Raw genomic sequence first — 19048 nt, 5'->3', positions numbered from 1 at the left:
ACACACACTGACCCCCCTGTCCCCCACTCCTTCCTGCTGTCATCTCTCCATCTGTCCACATCTGTACGCCCCTCATAGCCACAGTTGCTTCGTGGTGCTAACACGGAATAAAAAAGAAGCATACATTAAAGGGACTATGAAAGGATATTTGACAAGTCTACGATAATTTTCCATTTGTTCCTCTGTACTAAAGCATTCACCCTGTGAAATATGAAGTTGAAAATCATTCAAATAGCGAAAATATTCTATATTATATAGGGAGTGACTTTTTCGGGTTAAATGCCTTTTTCAGATTCGGGGGTAAAAATTGGGCGCTATTTTTAAATCTGTAATTAGGGGAGAAATCGGGCGATAATTGTGCCTTCGGGTGTTATCGGGTGTTTTTGTTTCTCCTCTTGTCTATTCAGTCCTTTCCTAATCTCTCTTTTTTTGTTGTTGCTCTTTCTTCGGGATCGTGACCTTCCACCGGTAATCCCAGAAGGCATAGACAGTGTTGACACACATGGGTGTATTGCTGGGAACGTAAGTGACCCATTCTTACATGTGTTACACGTGGCGACCTTTGTTCGTCTTCAGTGGAAACGTCACTTGAAAATTTCATAGTGGCTGGAATTCGGGGAGAAATCGGGTTTAACCCGAATTGGGCGGAGGTCAGTTCGGGGGGGAATAACCGGGCGGAATCGGGTTTTACCCGAAAAAGTCACTCCCTATTAATATTAACCACAGCTGTGATAGGCGGCTGCTACGACCCGCCTGCGAGGCAAACTGGCCGTGACATCATACACAGGGGATATTGCCGATTCGCGGACGGTCTTTTGCAAACAAATTGCAAAATTTGCAAGCAAAATATGTTTTAATTTGACCTGGAGCTAAGATCGTATCTAATCGCGGACACAGAATTCTACCAGAAGTGTAATGTAGCCGCTGATTGTCAGCATGGTTACCGGAGCACGTTTTCCTCTCTGAGCTTATTCTTCGTCAGAAAATGCCTCTGTTGGTGGCCTTTTGGGATCTGCTGCGGACGGAACGATTCCTAGACGCTGTCTGCGTCGCATAATCTTTTCTTCTATCACTAACAATTTGCATTTTGCCATATTTCTACTGATTTCGACAGCAGATGTACGACATCGTTGTTATCCAAACCAAAACCATGCACCCACGTCCACGACCTACTGAATAAGAGAGCGACCAGACCACTTGCTCCAGCTCCGGCTTTTTTGTTTCACACGTTTGCCACAGGAGCACTGATGGCGCTACTGACATTCCCTACTTCAGTGGGGTTGTAGTGCTTAGGCGGTAGTTTTCCTGCGGACTTCTTCGCATTCGCGTCAGCTGTTTGTGCCCTTTTTTCGCCAAACATATCGTAATCTTTAAGCACCAAGTCGTCACGAAGATCATCAGTTCACCTGGGTATGCTTTATTCCGTAGTGCATTTTTGCAATGCAAGATTAGTGAAGGTATCACAGACTTCGTTGCACGAGTTCCTTCCGATGCCTCCTTGCGAGAAAAACGAAAAAGTGTGCCGTCATTCATCTAAGATATCGTGAAAGTGCTGGGCAGATGGCCTGAGATTCATCGTCAGGGTGCACAGCGCTCATTCATCACCTTCGTACTAAGAGCACAGCAGAGCTGTCGTCTTTTTCAACGTTTTCTTTTTTTTTTCTCTCAGCTAGATATGGAGTAGCTTGTCCCACGGTGAGCGGGCTCACATCTTCATATTTTTTCTCCTACCATCATTATCATCATCATTTTTCTCCAAAGGCTTAAGAGTCCAACTGTGGTCGCTTTTATGTTACACTTTAAAATTTTGTCAACATTCCTTTCCCTTTGTTTTTGAGCAACTTGAAAACGTTTGCAACAACAACATAACTTTGGAGCGAGGTGTGTGTACACACAGACCCACTCGTTCAGTGGTGTTGGTGAAACCAGGCCTTTTATCATACGCGCACTTTTCAATTCAATTCATTTATTGTTCCTGCAGTGTAGTGGAGCCGCAGCAAAAAGATACCAGTGCAGCTTGGTGAAGGCCCCAGTCTCCTATAGTGCAGCGGCAATTTGATATCGCACAGCAGTACAAATTTTAACGACATTATTAAATAGCAATAACAACAAAATAAGAATGCAATAATAATATACTGAACACATAGCAAATCTGCACACATCTCTCTGCTGTCACCAAAACAATGATTTTAAGTGTTTGTTTAAGGGCATGTCAACATTAGTGAAAAAGCCAAATGCATTTAATAATCGCGGTAGTTGGAGGGACAAACTCTGTTCGCTGTAAGTTGTTCGGGTTCTTGGGTACGCTGATGCGGCATCTCTCCTAGTATGATAGCCTCTTTATTCTGGCATAAGACCAACAAGAAACAGGAATTGATCGTTATTATTTAAGATAGATATTGTGTATGTACACATGCATTTATATTTAAAAAATTCGGTGTACTGTTGAAAAAGTACCTTAGTCGTCTCGTGGCTCTGAATATTTGCAATGGCGTGCAAGAATCGCTTCTAAATTGTTTCAATGGACTCAAGATAGTATAGAGTTGTGGAGCCCGAGACTTCCACAAATTACGTTACAGCTTGCATGATAGGTTCCGCTCCTGGATCGCCAATGAGCTGATGTGGTTTTTACAGTGATAGCTGTGTGAGGGAACTTGTTTGTCAAGGGCGGCGTGGTATCAAATCAAGTATCTTGTACTGCTACGAGACGTGCGCAAATAAGCTCCGCCTTTCTGTACGCAAGCACTGCGCTTCTGCAAATGTGCCATGTCGGGGAATGAACCTGACCAGACGCAGTAGAAAATATTGGACGTGGGAGCGCATTATTCTGCTGTATTCCTCAATCTCGGAAGGGTTTACAGTGCCTTGTCTTTCACAGAATGGCGTTCCCTGTACGTCTTTGGAGGAACAGGCTAACGTGCTTGGCGGACACTTCGAACACGTCTCTAGCTCCTCGCATTACAGCCAGCGTTTCCTGTCACACAAAACTGTTGCTGAAAAACGCATCATTAAACAACCTAAACAAGATACAGCACCTTACAATATACCCTTCAAAGCACATGAACTCCAGAGAGCCTTACAAGCAAGAAAGAACACTGCACCTGGCCCTGACGGCATACACTATGACATGTTGCGGCACTTAACACCCCAGTCGCAACAAATCTTACTCCACTTTTTTAACCGTGTCTGGAGAGAAGGAACTCTTCCGTTGTCCTGGAAGCTAGCCGAAGTGGTTCCGGTTCTCAAGCCAGGCAAAGACCCATCTGCTGCTATTAGTTATCGCCCCATCGCATTAACCAGCTGCCTTGGGAAGACTTTCGAGCGCATGGTAAATGCAAGGCTCGTATATGTTTTGGAAGAGGCAGGCATCTTTGACAAACACCAAAGTGGTTTTCGTTCGGGCCGAAGCACCCAGGACAACCTACTCCACCTAGAATCACAAATCAGAGAGGCTTTTGCTCGAGGGCAGTTCTGCGTGTCCGTGTTTTTTGATCTCGAAAAGGCGTACGATACCACATGGCGTTTCGGGATTCTGCAAGATCTACACGCATGTGGCATCACGGGGTGCATGTACAGGTGCATCGAGAATTTCCTCAGAGATAGAAAGTTTCGTGTCCGTCTGGGCTCGACTTTGTCTGACGTCTTTGTACAAGAGAACGGGGTTCCACAGGGGTCTGTGCTGAGCGTTACGCTATTCGTTGTGAAAATGAACACGATAGCGAGAGCCATCCTACCTGGCGTCCAGTACTCCCTTTACGTAGACGAAGTCCAGATTTCCTACACAGCATCAAGTCTTTCGACAGCTGAGAGACAGGTGCAGCTCACGATCAACCGCCTTTCTAAGTGGGCTGATGAAAACGGCTTCAGGTTTTCCGCGCAAAAGACAGCGTGTGTTGTCTTTACTAGGAAGCGAGGCACATTTGCTGAGCCCTCGCTGCTCCTCGGTGGCAACACACTACCAGTTTCTGATGAGCAAAAATTTCTGGGGGTGGTGTTTGAGAAGAAGCTGTCTTTTGTGCCACACATAAACTATATAAAACAGAAGTGCCTGAAATCCTCCAACATACTCAAAGTTTTATCCCATCAATCGTGGGGAGCCGACACAGTCACACTGTTGCGGGTCTATGACTCGGTTGTGCGATCAGTAATTGAGTACGGGAGTGTCGTGTATGGCTCGGCGCGGCCTTCGGCATTGAAGGTGTTGGACCCCATCCACCATGAAGGCATCCGACTGGCCACCGGTGCCTTCCGGACGTCCCCTGTGAAGAGTTTGTATGTTGAGGGCAACGAATGGTCGCTCGAGAGACGGAGGCAATTTGAACATGTGAAGGCTGCGCTAAAGTACAGATGCCAGTGCGATGACCCAGTTGTACACTGTAGTGTGAACCCCGCTCTGGAGCGACTCTTCCTTGCAAAGCCCTCTGTTGTACCCTCGTTTCCGCTTCGCGTGCAGGCGGCGAGTTCCCGTCTGGGATTCAGTCCCTTTGGCGTTCCCCTGCAGCAAGCAGTCCTCGATGCTGCGCCTTGGCAGAGACATCTCATACAATCCAATTTAAAAATGACACAGTTTGACAAACAATCCACTGCACACACTGTCATTCTCCAGGAATTCCTGGAGATTCACCGTAACTTCGGGAACCACCATGCAATCTACACTGATGGGACCAAAGTAAGCAATGGTGTGGCGGCCGTTGCCCTTGAAGGTGATTCTATTATGACGGCACGCCTGAACACGAACGCCACAGTTTTCACCGCAGAGCTTTACGCGATTCTCCTGGCTCTGCGGCACATTCAACAAAACGACCTTCAAAATTCAGTAATTTATTCCGATTCGCTAAGCTCTGTGCGTGCGCTGCTTTCATTCTATGACAGCAAGAATCACCTCGTCAAGCGAGTACGAGCGCTTGCGACCCAACTTTGTTCCCGAGGCTTTTCAATCTGTCTCTGCTGGGTCCCCAGCCACACTGGGATCCCGGGGAATGAACGAGCCGACCGTGAGGCTCGGCGAGCGTTGGCACAAGAGGAGTCAGCTCTAGGACTACCCTACCAAGACATCCTGCCAGTGTTAAAGAGAGCTGTCTGCACACAGTGGCAGCAGGAGTGGGACATGGAAGAAAATAACAAGCTACACCTCACACAGCCACACGTTTCCCCCCCGCATCGGACTGAACACATCAACAGATCATCCGAAGTTCTTTACGCGAGATTGAGGATTGGACACACATGGCTTACGCATCACCACCTACTCAGAGGTCAGGATCCGCCAGCTTGTGCGCACTGCGGTGACAGCTTGACTGTCTTGCACGTACTGGCATCCTGCCCTCACTTCGAACACCAACGCCAACAGTATTTCACCGCATTCTACAGATACCATGTCCCACTCCACCCAGCCCTTCTACTGGGTGACACTCCTCTTGTGCCGTTTGATAACGTCATTAAATTTCTGACCACATGTGGGTTTCTTAGTCAGATGTAGATGATAAGCATTGCTCCGCTTTTATCCAGTATCACTGAACTCATGTAAATATCTCATTGTCACACTTTTGTCACACATTGTCACACTAGCTTGCTTCTCTCTCTCTTCTCTCTCTTATCCTCGTCAATCTCATCGCTCATACCTGTAGATAGATTTTAACTACCACACACTCTCTCTCACATCATCTTTCCCATAATCATCTCCGACACGCTCACCATGGTTTTGGCGCTCTATGGCCTTTGTTGCCTTTGTGCCATTAAACACATCAATCAATCAATCAATCAATCAATCTCGGAAGACGGTAAGTCCCAAAGACCAGGCAGGTTTGAAGTGAGATGATTACGAATAATCAAGCACGTCTTCCAACGAACGGTCAAAATCTTTGGACGCGGAAATACGTTGCTTCTTTGGGACGTTTGACAGTGCCAACAGTTTTGTCCGAAAAATTGAAAAGTGAATTTTTGGAGTCTGAATTATCAGTGAACGGTATTTCTTGTTGGAACATGCTCATAAGGTTCCATATAGAGGTGTGCGAATATTGAAATTTTCTAATATGAATCGAATACGAATATCTGCAAAATTTTGCTTCGAATATCGAATCGAACATCCTGTCATTGGATAACTGCTTCTAAGAGTAACAGTTAAGCCCCGAAAACCAGCATGGTCTCAGTTGCGTTCTGCTGATCCTTAGAAAAATGCCCCCGGGACACGCAGGAATATGTATTAATGTATATTGACTTAGCATAAGGCATACATGCCTATATGCACATGCACAATCAAATTATTTTTACAATGAAACAGTGTGCTGTTCTCATGAGGCAAGATGAAAACCGTAAAAAAACTTGCACTGAAAAAATATTTCATGGACAGTGAACACATCTGTTGGCGTTGTAAGTTCTGGTGAAACAGACAGAATGGAAGTAAAGGGCAATGACATGTTCAGAATGTGGGATGGTTTACTGATGAGCACATGTCAGGAGGAAAACGATTCGTGTTCTGCGCTTTTTTCATTTCACGCCAAAAATCTGCGCACACGGGCCTCAAAACTTTCTCACGCCGGTGCCGATGCGCGCGAGTCACAAGCAAAATCGCTCCATGCAGGTCAGGCTTAAGGTTTTTGCCGTTTGCAACATTCCCCGTAAAATAATTTGTTGTGATCTCTATTATCTCGTGCACATTCATTCTATTCGTGCTGTAACAAGCTACAAGGCAATTAAAACTGCGTGCGTTCAGCGGTTAAGGAAACAGATATGGAAACAAACGTGCAACGCTTCTGTCTCATATGATCACAATAATACGGTTCATAACTCATAAGGGACATACGCAATACATGTCATACGATGCGTATGACATCCGATTACGGGTCCAAGCGTATAAGATGGTATGTTGTCTACACAACTTCTGAATGGAAAACACGTCACGAAGATCTACTTTAACAGAAGCACCACTAATCAGAGCTGTAAAGCGACACAAATATTGCATCCAAAGAATTGTTCGCGTTCACGGTTGAACCGATTCGTATTGCCACGAATCATCATCGCGAAACTTCCAGGGCAGCCACGAAACGGTACATCGCATCCCGGCGCGCATGCTGAAGAAGAAGCAAGAAGCTTCTAGACACATCGCCTGCTCTCTGGCAAACGCATGTGCTGTTTCTAGACTTTTCGGCGCGACGCTTAAATGCTTGTGCGCTCCAAGCTGGAGCATTCATTCTTTGGACTCAGTTGTGTTCAGAGAGCTATCACTCTTGTGTTTTGCTACCAAGTAGTCTAAGGCGGCAACCGCATAGAGCACTTTTGCCAACTGAATGGCAGCAGAACTTGAAAGGAACGGTGACCTACTAAGCGAACAATAGACGACGGACGGATGAGCCGGTTTCTGCCAAGGATAGATATTTAGTCTGAGGAGAGGAAGTGACACCACCCGACGGAACCGTGTGCGCCAATGAAAACATGCTTCACAGGAAATGCCACAAGCACGTGACAAAGTCACCTGTGACCGCTTTCTTTTCTCTCTTTTTTTTGCGGGCTTTGTTTTCGTCGCCCTTCCTCCTAGAAGGACACGCAGATGGCCCGTCGTGCGGACTTCGACGTGGATATATTAATATCGGAGGTTTCAAGGAGGCCACCCCTTTGGAACGTCAAACTTGTTCAGTATGGACATCAACTTAAAATATATCCTTTGGCAGGAGGTGGCAATAAGGTGTGTGCACGGCAAAGGTGACTAAATGAACCATCAAAATATTATTTGTGGCACATGGGAAATCGGAAATGTGAGGAGATAGCGGTAACAAAAATGCAGTCTGATATTTCTTTAGTGAGCCATTGCTAGAAACACTCATAAGTCAGCATTCTCTTCGTATCTCAAAATTTCTTGTAAACACCTGATTTCTAGATGTTATTAGCGCCGTACTTTTTCAAGAACCGCTAAAATATCATTTATGTTACTGAACAATGCGTACAGCAATTTACTACAATAAGCATTGCCATATTGTCTTTTTTTCCTTTTCGTCTAATAAATATATCTCCCCACACACACACACACACACACGCCATTGCCACATCGCGTGCAACAAGCGGTGGTAAACGCTAGGCCGACGCTTCCCCATGACAACCTGAACGTGGACATTCTGCTCCATGCGGTTGCATAGCATCGATACCGTTCCATTCACGCTGAGTTGGCGCTCCGTTGGCCCGATTCAGTTGGCAAAAGTTGCTCCATGCGGTTGCCGCCTAATAAACTGTTCGCTGTTTATTCGACGACTCGCTGACCCATTTCGCTTCGTGACATTTCTGGTGGAGATGCAGGGTAATCCCTGCTCAACGGCCTGGAAGAACGGAAACAACTGAGTCCAAAGAATGAATGCTCCAGCTTGGAGCGCACAAGCATTTAAGCGTCGCGCCGAAAAGTCTAGAAACAGCACATGCGTTTGCCAGAGAGCAGGCGATGTGTCTGGAAGCTTCTTGCTTCTTCTTCAGCATGCGCCGGGATGCGATGTACCGTTTCGTGGCTGCCCTGGAAGTTTCGCGATGATGATTCGTGGCATTGCCCCCTCCGTGGCATTGCCCCACCGGCAAGACGACCTGTGTGGCGCAGCCCTAACCGGGAAAACTGAAGACTGCAGCTCCGGGAGGTGAAGCTGCAGACCGACGACAAGTTACAATTTCTCCAACTCGACGAACAGCTACGCAGCACCAACACGACGCTCGAAAAATTACCAATAACCTGAAAATACTCATCGACGGCGATGAGATGATTGCGTTAATCGATACCGGATCCGACGACTCTGTTATAAGTGGTAGGTTGGCTGAGAAGCTTCGCAAGGTGCAAACGAAGTGGGATGAGCCTAACATCGGCACTGCTGGTGGACACGTCGTAACACCGACTGGCCGAGTGCAGTGTTGAAGCAGGGCTTGTCCTGCCCAAATCGGGACGTCTTGTCATGATCTGATTGATGATCCTCTGAGGGTCTGTGAAGGCATCATACCTTACTTAAGTTCAAAGAAGGAAAACCGAAGTAGCTCTTTCTGAACATATGAATTGTCAACAGATGTATGATTATTATTATTAGGATTCCAAGTTTTTTTATTTATCCGAAAAGATCGAAGAAACATGCGTCAGTAAAATTTATAGCAATTTAGGTTGATCCCATTAAGTCAGTTTTGTAGGTTCCAGTAACCGAGATCTCATCAAGGAAAGCCATGCCCTGATGACTGATTGACAGAGTTTGTTTCCTTTTCTGTCGAGATTGCCTCGCATGCCGGGTAACCATAACCCTGAGATGAGGGAGGATGACTCTCTTGGCTCAAATGAGACGCCCATATCTGCTGCTTTTGTGGCATTTTGGGGGGGGGGGGGGGGGGGGGTATTAGGGTGGTGCTGAGAAAATCGCTGCTCGCAAGACTGTGCCTCCCGTGTCTGAAGCCGTAAAAGCAGTGAAGTTCTACCATTCTACGAGTTCTTCGGTTGAGTGTAGTTGTTCTACATCTCTCATTCTACGATGGCTGGTGTTGACAGGAATCAAACCAGAAAGTTTCGAGTTTGGTTGGTTACATCCCATTTCGCCTATTCCCATTTTGCCTACTCCGGATTATCGGATTAAAGAGGCCGGAGGGGTGACTGGCGTTAGCCGAGATGGGACTGCTGCGCAATCTCATTAGGCGAAGCGGGACTGTCCACAAGTGGGCGTTACATACATGCCCCGCCCCGATAGTGACGTCTGCAAGAAATGAATGCGCTCGTCCGACGACAACCTTACGTCGTCCGAAACAGGGACCCTTTACATTTGCAAACGAAGGTGTGTGCGATACCACAACTAATAAAATGAATAGATTATTATCGAGTTAAACGTTTTCATTGATTCATGAATGGATGGATGGATGAATGTTTAACGCAAAAAAGAGAAGTTTCCATAGAGACTGGACACGGAAATGGACCTGCTACACTCTAAAAACTGAACTTCACCGCATAGCACGCTCTGCGCCAACCGTTGCCACGTATGCTAGGGTTTTCGCTCCTGATTCGAAGACAGAGGGGAGCGCATGCCTTTTTGTGTCAATACGGATACATGATAATTGACGCAAAAAGGCATACGCCTCCCTCTCTCTTCGAATCAGAGGCGATAATCCTATCATTCGTCGCAATGGTTGGCGCAGGACGTGCTATGTGGTGAAGTTCAGTTTTTAGAGTGTACCATCTCGCAAAATCACTAGCAGGGCCACAGGTTTTTCGTGCGGCTCAGGGAATGCGACTTGAAATGAAAAAGAAACAAGGAGGCAGATTTTTTATTTTTGCTCACTTCCAAAAAAGAAAAAGAAAGAAAGAGGGAAATATAGAAAACTCCACTCGTGAAACACGAAGACATGGCGAAGGGTACGCCGTGATCAACCAGATGGTCGTGACATGGTCCCTGTGCACCTAACCTGTGACAGACCTCATTAGTTTAGCACACAGGTACGAAATATAACAGGCAAAGTGACTTTTGGCAGCACGCTTGAATAGAACTTGCAAAGGGATAAAGTTGCTATGTGGAGATGCGTAACTAACTTTGACTTCCCGACAAAAAATAACAAATTTCTCGCATTTACTTTTCAGGAAGTAGTAAAAAATGCATTTAACGCATTGCTATGCTTGAATAAAACTAACAAGGTTGTAAAGTTATGTGAAGATGCGAAAGTAACTTTTGGCAGCACGCTAGTGGACCGCCTTCTTTCATCACGTGACACGGATCAGTAGGCGAAGTGGGACTGTCTGCAGCATACATTAGGCCAAATGGGACCACCTTGAGTTGGAATTTGGTGAACCCCATAAGGGATTGCGAGATAATCCGCTAAAAAGCATTAGGCGAAATGGGAATAGGCGAAGTGGGAAGACAGGGTTTGGTTTGGGTTCACGCATTTTGGTTCGGTTCGGGCTTGGCTCTGGAGCAGAAAGGTATAATGGGTCGAGCAGGTTTACATCTGTTTGTACCGGTTCATATCACTACAGTAGACAGCAGAGAATAAGTATTCAATGCACTGACATCCTCTAGGAATGCATATAAATCCAATCATACAAGACACAAATTTCCTTGAATGTTGGTCACACATCAAGTTAACAGCATTTTCTCTTTCTGCATTAATTTAAAAACTTGTATAAGTATGATGGTACCTGCTCCCATTGCCCTTATAGGCATAAAGAGTAAATTCTAGAGGTGTGCGAATATTCGAAATTTCGAATACAAATCGAATATTTGAGATATTCGACTCGTATTCGTATTGGAAAATTTGATATTCGAAGTTTTCGAATATCATAGCAGCATAAAACAAAGCTGTTGCGGGCTGCGCGACGCGCGAAACTTCCGAGGTACGCTCATCTGCGAATGCGTCGCTACACGTTCGGTAAGCGAAACTGAAACTAGTACACAGCTGCGTGCAGCCGCCATTTTAAAGTCCGCGATCCGTCCCAGCCAAACGCGAAACCGCGATACGCTTTATCACGGTCCTTTGATACTGATAGGACCGTGGCTTTATGCATCGTCAGCACAGTCGTGGCTTTGAAGGATTGCCAACAAACTCTGAACATTCGTGTGAGGCCTACAGTTCGGTGAAACTCAGGCTAAATATCGAAATTTTGTTGACGTTGAGCTGAACACCGCTGTTCACCGTGCCACTGCATGCACACCCAAAACCCGCAGCTCGAACGCGTTTATTCTGTTTCGATTTGTGGTAGTCAGCGATATGGTCATGGTCACGTGCGATGACGGCGATAATCGAGAGGTGGGACGTGACGATATTTCGACATAGTTCTCCAACTCTGGCGCCGTGCAACCGCCGATCGTATGTTAAAAGTGCCAACTAGGACGGCAGTAACACTTCAAAGTCATTTGAAATTGCACTAACTGTTCTTACAGATGATAGCAAGACGCATTAAGCCCAAAACGCATGGAGCGATTTTGCTTGCGACTAGCGCGCGGCGGCGTGACGAAGTTTTGAGGCGCGCGCGCGCGCGCGCAGATTTTCGCCGTGAAATGAAAGAAGCGCTGAACACGAACGTCGCGGAAACAATCACGCGGGATGAGCACAGTCATACAACATCGTCGAGCATCGCGGTTTTATTGCGCTAACGAATGAGGCTGTTCCAAACTATGCATTACTGTCAGGAGCGATGGTCTTACGCGTGAGCACAGTGAAACCATGCAGTTTCTCGAATACACGACAAGTCTGTGCAAGAAGAGGGCATTTGCCACCCCAATTTTCCTTCAGATATGGACTTCACTAAATCCTCCTACATTCTGAACATGTCATCGCCCTTTACTTCCATTCTGTCAGTTTCTCCAGCACTTTCAGTGCCAACACAGGAGTTCACTGTTCATGAAAGATGTTTGAAGTGCAAGTTGTTTTTACGGTTTTCAGCTTACCTCACGAGAACAGCACATTGTTTTACTGTAAAAAATAATTTGACTGTATATGTGTACATAGGCATGTATGCCTTATGCTAAGCCCATACATTAATACATATTCCTTATTAGCTCTTGGGGCATTTTTCTAAGGACCAGCAGAACAGAACTCTAACCATGCTTGTTTTCGGGGCTTAATTAACTTAATTAACTCTTAGAAGCCTTTATTGTGTGACGTGATATTCGATTCGATATTCGAAGGACAATTTTTTCAGATATTCATATTCGATTCGTATTCGAAAATTTGAATAATCGCACACCTCTAGAAAATTCCTTTTAACTAATGTGACCAGATGTCCCGGTTTAGGTTAGGTTAGGTTAGGTTATCCTTGCACGAGAAAACTCCAAACTCTGTCCCGGTGTAGGCGGGACAGGTCCCACTTTTACGGTCGTAGTCCTGCTGTCCACCAGACTCTTGTGGGACAGCGTTTTGTCCCATTTTTGGCAGCAGCAAACCCAGAATGGAAAAAAGATGGGGCTAAATAGTTAACAAGCTTCAATTGAAACCCCTTGTCATTGAAAACCCTTGATTTTGCATCTTTCTCTTATTTCCGTGGAGGTGCAGAGCAAATTCCGCTTATCCGGAGTCAGAACTGTAGTTTGAAAACCACAGGAGGTAGCACTGATTGGAATAATGATCAGTTGCGGGAACCAGAAGTGCAAGAAATAAACGGCTCCCTTCATGGTATTATGTCCTTCTTTCTTTCTTCCTTCCTTCCTTTTTTTATTTCGTGTTAGCGCCGCGAAGCAACTGTGGCTATGAGTGGCGTACAGATGTGGACAGATGGCGAGAGGACAGCAGGAACAAGTGGGGGACAGGTGGGTCCTTCGTTCCTGCCTTCCTGTCTGCCCCATTATCTTTTTCATTTGGGAGTCCTCAGTCGCGTTTGTGATACAGAGCACTATTGCACAGGCCCCTTGTATTCTGTCATGTGGTGCATGTAGCTCATAAATATTTTTGTGAAATATTGAAATACCAGCGGCATGGCCGAGTGGATTAAAGCTTCCCGCTCGTTGGTGGTAGCCAAGGTCGTGCTGAGGATTGGGAGGTGGTGGGTTCGAATCCTAACACCAGCTGTGCTGTCTGAGGTTTTTTTACTGGGTTTTCCGAAGACTTTCCAGACGAATGTCGGCACAGTTCCCCCTGAAGTTGGCCCAGGACGCATACTAATCCCCCCTGTCCCCCACTCCTTCCTGCCGTCCTCCCCCCATCTGTCCACACCTGTACGCCACTCATAACCACAGTTGCTTCACGGCGCTAACACGTAATAAAAAAAAAAAGATATTGAAATCCCGGCCATAAACCGTGTTTTACATCTCGGGGGCAAAATGACGACTGAGCCTTAAAGGGTCCTTGCAAGACCCTTGAGTTCTTGTTCCAAAATTGAGTGGGATCCATTGATCAAGCCAATGGAACATTCAGATGTGCTGACATCATCTCAGAGTCAATACTACTTTATCTAAAGCAAAGCTTCTTGCACATGCTTTGCTCTTCAAGCTACCTTGGTGGAAGCATGGTCTTGGTATAATGAGGAAATTCATCCTCAAGTTCAGTGAGTTTGAGCTGAGATTTTCCCTGAGAGATTTTCACAACGTTGTTGTGTTTTCCCTTTGTACATTCCAGCCTCAGAACAATTACTTTCCATAACAGAATACGTTCTAGTTAAAGTCTAGGTAGAATGTCAAAATGCTAAAAATACTAAATAAATGAAAATAATGTAAAGTGAAACGTAATAACTGCATTGGGCATAAGCGAAATAAGAAGAGTTTGATTTGTTGACTGACAGCACCCCCTCCCCTCCCTTCCCACCTTGGGGTCGGAGGAATATGGTCACATTACTTTTAACGCTTATGCTTGCTTGTTGTATACCTGTACATCCGTCCACCTTTAACATTTTAATTGACACATCAGTAGTATCGCAACTTTGGTTGGTTCTGCTAGGCAGTACCCCATGATACATATCGCTCAAGTTGTCTGTCAACTTGGCATCTAATTTATACCCCTGTCAGATGGATGCATTTACGGCCTTAACGGTTATGGCCTTAAGTGCATATGGTCACTAACATTTTGCCAGATGGTCAGCTGTACAGCCTTTGCAACGAAACTGAGATGTAAGGGCAACGGAGTTCTCGCAAGACAGTTTATGGCATTCCCTCAAGACTGCCAAAACCTCGTCACCAAACATCATGAACAAGATGGCGCAGATTTTCTTCAATTTGAAATAAAATGTTTTTATGAGATGTAATGTTCTGTCGACTTTTTTTTACGTTCAATGCCTTGAGCTTTTTTGATGCATTCTTGCACTTTGCTTCTCATTCTATCTCATCAGTTAGTAGTGGTATCATCGAACCACTGCACTCAGTGTCGTCTGCATCCAAAACTTTGCGCACACAACAAAGCATACAAACAAATCTTGTTTGCTTTGTATTTTTCAAATTTGCTAACCTCCAACCAAACTTTGTTTCCGAGTGCTGATAGCGAGAACAAATGTGATTTCATTACATTGCACTCAATGTTCGCATATGTATTTATCGGTGTAGACATCATTGGCAAAACGCCTTCACGGATACTGTCTGGCAGCCTCCCAGGGTTTAAGGCCGTATGTGGGCCCATCTGACAGAAGTATAAGTTGGCAGTAATTTAGTTTGGATGGTTGACGCACTTAAAACTGAATAACCATTTATAATTTGTTTTTGTGTTAGCTTTCAGTCCAACAAACTACAATAGCAACTTTGAAACTATTTATTATTTATGAACAATACACAGAGTATTACATCATACAAATCAATGCTTATCCGAGTTTCATTGCTGTACAGTACGGCACCTCACCCAATGTGTAATGACATAACAGCAGAACTGACACGAGGACAAAGGGGCATACACAGACAACAACTGTGGTGTGTTGCAATTTGAGAGTTTCTTGATGGTTAGATTATTTACATTAGACATCGTGATGTCACGGATGTCCCTTGCACTCCAATGCCTTGACCCCAAATGGGAGTTGCTTGATGTAAGGAACTAAAGGTGATTTTCTGTCCACCTCGATCATGTTGAAGGGTTTGCTTGTGTGACTCATTTGAACTGAACGTAGCTATTGCTGCAGGTTCACTACAGGAGTCTGTCGAGCAGCTGCTTTGTGATAACATGACTCACAGCCCTGGACGTGATGTAGCGAGCCTAATACGTGAAAACGAACGTCTCCGTCAACAATTGCGGGAGCTCCATGCTTTGCAGAAAGAGAACCAGTCCTTGCGGCAACAGGTACTAAGGCATTGTCACTCAATTATTCACTTAATTCACTAAATTCAATTATTTATGTGCAAGGGCCATGCAGCCTTGCAGCTGCGTTCTAGTAAAAGGAGTTGTTACGGTGGCAAAGACACTAAAGGTTCTCAGCCATCAAGCTTCATTATCTTTACCACTGCAACAACACCTTTCACTTACTGATAGTACAGCACTAGAATAATACCCAAAAGCTAGTTTCTTGCTTCATAGCACAGAATATAGTTTTGAAACTGTGCACACTATTTTCATTGCATATCAGATGCAGAACATTCTTTGGGTTATTTGAAGGCTGTTCATAAACCTCAAACATTTTTGTTGTCTGCTTTCCTTATACTGGAAGCCTGTAAGTGACATACATATGGGCATAGTAAGGGAGGCTTTGTCCGGAGAAAGAGGAAAGAAAAGTGGACAACACGGATGACCGACTCCCTGCTGTCTGTGTTCTACCACGCACAGTGGCATAGCCAGACCTCCAAGGCAGGGGGCGCTCCTGCCTCCCTGGAACTGGAAAAAAATGTCCCCTGAGGAACAGCCACTTGTGGCATGCATGGATTTGTTGCGGTCCTTTCCCTTGTTGCGATACTTGAGTAAGCTGTTCTCATGGGTTTCAGGTGTCCTCGTGGGGAGGAGGGGAGCGGGAGGTAGCCCTGGAGCTGAAGCTGGCTGAGCAAGGAGAGGAAGCACGACGTCTTGAGGAGGAGAAGGGAGCTCTACTGGCAACCTTACATCTACTCGAAGAAGAACTTATTCAAGAGCGGTCCAGGCAGAGGCCTTCGGGCTGTGATGCCTTCTGTGGTTCCTCTTCATGAAAATTGCCCTTCTGTTAGGTGTAAATATTGGACATAATAAAACCTTCACAGCTGCCTGAAAGCACGACATCCAGTTGGGTGCTGCAGCAACAAGTCAAGCAGGTCGTTAAGCAGCCTGCTCTTGAACCGTTGATCAGCAGCTGTGGTTCCACTCAGAGATGGAGATGCATTCACTTCTACCAACCATGGACGAAGGGTCTCATCAACAAGGATGTCATACCCATAACATTCAAAGCAATGAGGTTCAGACTTTACTGTGACCTGCAAGAAATGGTATCCCATCCAATGAGGTATGGAAGGGAAAATCAGACACAAATTGCATTTAAAAGGCACAAAAATGAGCCATACTTTTACCTTCCCATATTTGTCACTGCCTACGGCAAGGAATGTGTATTGGCTATCAATATTAATTCATTAGGCTTTATTCTTACATGGACAATAGACGCAAAAAACAACCCTTTTGTATAGCTTGATCCAGCTGACCAATAACAGGAAACAAATAATATTAATTAGAGGTGTGCAAATATTAAAATTTTTGAATATTAAATTGCATAGGCATATCTGCGAAATTGCCCTTCGAATATCGAATCAAATATCACGTCATAGAATATAGGCTTCTAAGCCTAGGTAAACTAACATCTTCACACTTGTGTACTGATGATCCTTAGGAAAATGCTCCAGGACACACACTCGAAAATGGCTAATAAGGAATATGTATTAGTGTATTGGTATAACGCAAGGCTACAGGCTTATCTGCACGTGTATAGCCAAATTATTTTTACAAAGCAACGTGTTTACGTTGTTTGTTAACGACGTTTACAAAACAATGTGGTGTTCTCATGATGTAAACTGAAAACCATAAAAACAATTTGCACATCGAAAATCCTTTATGGACACTGAAAATCTCCGTCGGCATTTTAAGTGCTGGTGAAACAGACAGCATGGAAGTAAAGAGCATTGGAAATAATGATACGCTCAGAATGTGGGATTGTTTACTGATGAGCAGGGCCGGCGATGGGGGGGGGGGGGGAGAGAGTAAGGCGACCGCCTTAGGCCCCGCGTTTGCATAGGCCTCGCGCACGAAGCCGGCCCTAAACCAGGGATTACTTTTCTTTTAAATATCAAGTATGCACTTACTCGTGTGAAACAGGCTCCACGATGTGCCTTTGCCTCAGGCCCCGCACACCCCTAGCACCGGCCCTGCTGATGAGCACATCTCAGCTCACAGGTTATCAAGAAGAAAAATCAATATAGCAAGCAGGGTGTCGAACCGTACCCGAACCGTTATTTTTGCCGGAACGGAACCCGAACCGAAATTTTCATGACACTGTTGAACCCGAACCGGAGCAGAACCGGAAAAAATAATAGCGGTAACCGGTTCGCGACGAAACGGTTCGGACATAAAAGAAGTCAGCATAAAGAGTTCAAGTGCCTCAGTACCCGAACGAGGACACATTGGTCTCCATATCATGGATTTCACAAATTTTCATCAAGCAGTCAAAGAGGACGTATAATATTCTTTCAGCGCCTTTTTTAACACGCTGAAGCGCAGTTGTCCGTCGATGTACACGATGAGCGCCGCGGCTAGTGCCACACGCACGCGCTGCGGCGTCTGCTCTTCAGATTGGAGGCGCCACGCGGACGCTTGTCAGACGCTGTGTTTCCAAGCAAACGTTGCGGCCGTCCTCTGCTAGCAACTCCTGTATTTTCTGAAAGATGAGTGGCCCGCCATCGTTCATCGAATGAAGCAGGAATGGAGTAGGTCATTTGTGTAGCTCTATAGGAAGAATATGTGATTAACCAAGCGCCCAATATTTCCCTTTACACGTGAGCCGTATAATTAAAGAAGTCAGAAACATATGCGAAGTGGAAGAGCATACGCAGAACGGTGCCTGTATGATTGGTGGTGGTTTGAAAAATAAATGTAGCCCTGCTTACTGGTAGTGCAATTGTATCGTGACACATTGCCTTAGTGATGAACTGGTACACTCTTGCGATCTCGGACAGAGAAAGGCTGGCAGACTTATTTTCGACAGGCTTCAGTACGGTTTCAGATCTCCGCCGACTCAGTACCGTCGTGTATGTAAAATTCGGTCCATCCTATTTCGCTTTCTTAAGTGTATCTTGCTGGCACTCTGCGTGTGAAAAAGGCAGTGTTGTACGTAACGCCGTTACAGTTAGCGATACTTTTTCCGGTATCGGGGTGCGGATCGCGATACTGTTTTAAATCGGTATCGGAAAAGTATTTCCGTTATACAAGTTTATGGTAACGCGATCTCCGTATGGTTACGGATACCAATACTTTTTAGTGCCCCACCCTTTCTTCACCGACCATATTGCTTACTCTTATTCATTGTCACTGGTCGGACAAGCGCTCGACAAGAAGCCTGGGGGCACGCAGGCCTCCGTAACGGGAATTATACCAAACACGTGTTCACTTTTTTTCTTAGAATACGGAGGAAATAAGCACGGCTCACATATACTGTGGTATTGTTAACTTCAGATAGGTTCCTTGGTCATGGACTACACGGTATATATAT

At 45.4% G+C, this 19048-nt stretch overlaps 1 protein-coding gene across 1 annotated transcript in view; it reads left to right on the top strand.

Annotated features, from left to right (window-relative positions):
* Nucleotides 1-16665, top strand: part of LOC135394361 (bridge-like lipid transfer protein family member 3B) — a 70470-nt gene extending 53805 nt beyond the window's left edge. Inside the window, exons 17-18 of the mRNA XM_064625077.1 lie at nt 15518-15675; nt 16311-16665. Of these exons, the coding sequence (XP_064481147.1) occupies nt 15518-15675; nt 16311-16508 (356 nt within the window). The 3' untranslated portion in view covers nt 16509-16665. The remainder of the gene's footprint in view (nt 1-15517; nt 15676-16310) is intronic.
* The last annotated feature ends 2383 nt before the right edge of the window (nt 16666-19048 follow it).

The sequence above is a fragment of the Ornithodoros turicata genome, chromosome 5 (genome assembly GCF_037126465.1).
Source record: "Ornithodoros turicata isolate Travis chromosome 5, ASM3712646v1, whole genome shotgun sequence".
NCBI lineage: Eukaryota > Metazoa > Arthropoda > Arachnida > Ixodida > Argasidae > Ornithodoros > Ornithodoros turicata.
The sequence above is the reverse complement of the archived record's forward strand: the minus strand, read 5'-3'. Positions and strand labels throughout refer to the sequence as shown.